Raw genomic sequence first — 4,241 nt, forward strand, 5'->3', positions numbered from 1 at the left:
AGCCAGTCCAGCAGCACTGGCAACGACCATGCTCGAATGTTTTTTTCAATTGCCACCAGCACAAGTGCCAGTAAGGCGACGCTGGTAATGATCACACTCAAATGGTGCTATTTACGGGCCACCAGCATGGAAGCTAGACAGCTGCTCTGGCAATGATTACTCTCGGATGGTGCTGTTAGCGCTCCACTGGCACTGCCAGTTCTGCTACTGATTCACATAGCCAACCATGTCTTTTATGTGATAGAAGTTAGCTTCCCCCTTTGTTTGCTTAAGCTGCTTTGCTGCTGTAGTCTTATTAAATTCCAATACCCGTTTAGAGTTAATTTTTTTAATTAATTAATTAAAGCTTCTAATATGTTCCTTTTTACTTTCCACTAACCTCCAACATTATTTCTCTCTCTTTCTTGTGTAGCAATGGTATGAAGGCATAGAACGCCATCTTCTGTTTGAACTTACACATCCAGGAATGCAGCCCATGAGATTCCAAACTGATAGTGCAGCATCAACAGAGAAGTAATTTTACATTTTATGATTTTTCTTTATTTGTATTTACCTTTCATTTACTTATTTCACACACACATTTATCAGAATATCTGAAATAAACTCGACTGCTCTCACAAACGACAATACTAAATATGAACCCGACCGCTCTCAAAAATTAAGTAAAAAAGAAAAAACCGGAAAAATGATCCAGAATCCTTGACCGGTACCAGATCGATCCCAAAATATAATCAGTTCGTGCCAGTCACAAGGCCAAACGTCCTTGAAAGTTTCATCCGAATCCATCTAGTGGTTCTTGAGATATCTTGTCCACGGACAAACAAACATGACTGCAAACAATATATCTCCGCTGTAGGCGGAGGTATTAAGTCTACCGTAATGCTACTATGACATCTGATTTAGGTTGTTTTATATTTTTCATAGAAGATGCAAACGAATGTTACTCAAACCTAGAAATTCATCATTTTAGTTTAGGTGGTAAATGAAGCTATTAACTAATCAGTCTGTGCGATTTATATGACATTCTACCAGTACATATTTCAGGTTGCTACAGCTAAATTCCTACATTATAGTATTTATGTAACAATATCTGAGAGTATAGGCGCAGGAGTGGCTGTGTGGTAAGTAGCTTGCTTACCAACCACATGGTTCCGGGTTCAGTCCTACTGCGTGGCACCTTGAGCAAGTGTCTTCTACTGTAGCCCCGGGCCGTCCAAAGCCTTGTGAGTGGATTTGGTAGACGGAAACTGAAAGAAGCCCGTCGTATATATATGTATATATATATATATATATATATATATGTGTGTGTATATGTTTGTGTGTCTGTGTTTGTCCCCCAAACTTCGCTTGACAACCGATGCTGGTGTGTTTACGTCCCCGTAACTTAGCGGTTCGGCAAAAAGAGACCGATAGAATAAGTACTAGGCTTACAAAGAATAAGTCCTGGGGGTCGATTTGCTCGACTAAAGGCGGTGCTCCAGTATGGCTGCAGTCAAATGACTGAAACAAGTAAAAGAGTAAAGAGTATTGTTGAGGTTGTTTTCGTAAACATACTTCTAATCGTCTCTAATTACATTTGCCGACAAAAAGCTTTTCTAAGAAAAAGTAAAAATATATAAAAGCGGTTCATGTAGTTTTATAAGGGAGATAACCTTTGCTGTAATCTCGAGTTATTTCTCTTTGAAATTGGTTTATTTATTTTCTATTATTTAATATCGTAATAATCGGTAGAATTTGTTCATTGAGAATGTTGGTAAGAGAAACGGTACATTCTCGGAATAAATTTCTAGCCATGTTTAGTTCCATAGTTCTTCATTCTGAGCTTTTTTTTAATCTTTTAATCAGAGGACGAAAGCAATATCTATCAGTTTCTCTGCTAAGTATACGTTTGTGTACGCGCATACGTTTTATAATCAGCGCGTGCATAGAAGCCTTTACCAGGACCTTGCACTCTGTTGGCATCGATCACCACACAGCAACAAGGATTGGGTTTTGTGATAGACAGTACAATTCTATGAGCTGCAGAAAGTTGTACATATCTCTCAGTGAAAGTAATTCTGAAGAAATTTTACACCCTCCGACATGAATAGAATATGGGACAAGAAACAGAAGCTCCCAACAAAATCAGGGCAATGCAGTTAGTAATTTTCAAATGTGAAAAACGAAATCGAAAATTATGTATTTCAAATGGTACATTATGTTTTAAATGACCCACTGAAATCAAAGCAATTCAGTAAAACTTTTAGTAATACAGACCTACAATCAGATGTTAATGTATGCATGTACACACACACACACATGTGCTCTTTTTTTTTTTGATAAGTTAATTAGAGAAATGCTCTTGTCTTTTGCTGTTCAATTTAAACATCTGTTAGATATGTGGCTATACATAGGTATAAAAGGATTCATGAAAGGGGTTTTGGTTTGAATGCAACAAAGTGAACCCTGCTATAGGCACCCACATACTAGATGGTGGTGTTAAACTAGGCGAGGGTGTGCTAGGTTTACTATATGTACACATCATAGTATATATCTTTTTATTCTCTTTTCAGATGGGTGACAGTATTACTTGAAGCTTCAGTGCCCTAGCAAATGGAATAGATGGCGGACCAATGACAGACAGACCTAAATATATGTTTCTTTTTGGAAATAACTGCAATTTATCTGTGAAACACATCGATTCCATCCTAGAAGATGTATATAGCTGGTCACGTGGATCAGTAGTCAAGCAGATGTTGTTTTATATGTATATGTTTTCAATACTCAGACATAAACAATTTTTGATACAACTCAAAAGTCTGTTAAATAAAAAAAACAAAAACAAAAAACAATTATGTTCAAGGAAAAGCTGTGTTAAACAAAAATGACATCTGTTCATATAAAAAGCCTGTGATCAACAAAAAATTGTGCTTAAATTAAACTTTGTATTAAAAAAAGGAATACTCATGATCACAGGATTGAATTAACAAATTGGTATATGTTGAAATGGAAACTCATGTTAAATGAAGGCTTGTGTTAAATGAAGCCCTGCATTAAATGAAGACTAATGCTTAAATAAATGACTGTATTAATGAATTTTTTTTTTTTTTTTAAAGGAAAATCTGAATTAAAGACTTTTTTTTAAATGGAGAATCTTGTAAATGAAGGTCCTATGTTCAAATGGAAGTCTTATGTTAAACAAAAGCTTGTGGTAAATGAAGGCCTATATTGAACGAAGGCTAATACCTAAATGTTAGCTGTCTTAATGAAGATTTTTATTTAAAGGAAGGCCTGCATTAAATGAAAAGACCTTTGGTAACTGAAGGTTTCATATTTAAATGAAAGTTTTGTGCTAAACAGAAACTTATGTTTAAATGAAGGCCTGCATTCAATGAATACTCATATTCTATTGAAGACATGTGTTATATGAAAACATGTGAAGCAAAAATCAAAAAGAAAGACACAAATCCATATATATATATATATATAAATGTGATGTTATAAATTGAAAATCTATTTTTTTAAATATTTCATGATATTGACCTTTTTTTTTTGTATGGGTAGGTGGGGGAGAAGGAAAGGAGTGATGACTGCATGGGAAAGATGGATTTCAACCCTGTATTAAACAAAATGATAAAACTAAATGAATCAAAGTAATTAAAATAAATATTGAAATATAAGTTTTGATTGAGTTAACTTTTTTTTCAGAACAAAACAAAAAAAAAAAATTATGGCCTAGACAGAAGAACATCTGATTTTTGGTAAGCTCTCCAAGACTGGTTTGAGAAGAAAAAACAATATTCGTGGTTTTTTCATGCAGACATTGATGTGTTTGTATCCAGTCTTCGTGTCAGCTGCATCAAACTTTGAATTCAGGAGGGACTTCGAAAAGTCAGGAATACTGGCCCCTTATAAAAAAAAGGTATAAAGGAATTTTCAACAATGCAATGTCATCACTAGCAAACTAAAAAAAAAAAGAGATGAAAAAATTCTATACTAAGGAGGCGCAGGAGTGGCTGTGTAGTAAGTAGCTTGCTTACCAACCACATGGTTTCAGGTTCAGTCCCACTGTGTGGTATCTTGGGCAAGTGTCTTCTACTATAGCCTCAGGCCGAACAAAGCCTTGTGAGTGGATTTGGTAGATGGAAACTGAAAGAAGCCCATCGTATATAAGTATATGTATATATATATGTTTGTCTGTGTTTGTCCCCCCCCAACATCGCTTGACAACCGGTGCTGGTGTGTTTACGTTCCCATAACTT

At 35.4% G+C, this 4,241-nt stretch overlaps 1 protein-coding gene across 2 annotated transcripts in view; it reads left to right on the plus strand.

Annotated features, from left to right (window-relative positions):
• Window positions 1-3,659, plus strand: part of LOC106869717 (uncharacterized) — a 145,533-nt gene extending 141,874 nt beyond the window's left edge. For both annotated transcript variants that reach the window (XR_016243596.1, XM_089359518.1), the window contains exons 21-22: window positions 413-513; window positions 2,553-3,659. Coding sequence is in view for 1 of the 2 variants with exons in the window: in XM_089359518.1 (XP_089215644.1) it covers window positions 413-513; window positions 2,553-2,589 (138 nt within the window). In the remaining variant the exon portion in view is untranslated. The remainder of the gene's footprint in view (window positions 1-412; window positions 514-2,552) is intronic.
• The last annotated feature ends 582 nt before the right edge of the window (window positions 3,660-4,241 follow it).

The sequence above is a fragment of the Octopus bimaculoides genome, chromosome 11 (assembly GCF_046866305.1).
Source record: "Octopus bimaculoides isolate indiv1 chromosome 11, ASM4686630v1, whole genome shotgun sequence".
In the NCBI taxonomy this organism is placed as follows: Eukaryota; Metazoa; Mollusca; class Cephalopoda; order Octopoda; family Octopodidae; genus Octopus; species Octopus bimaculoides.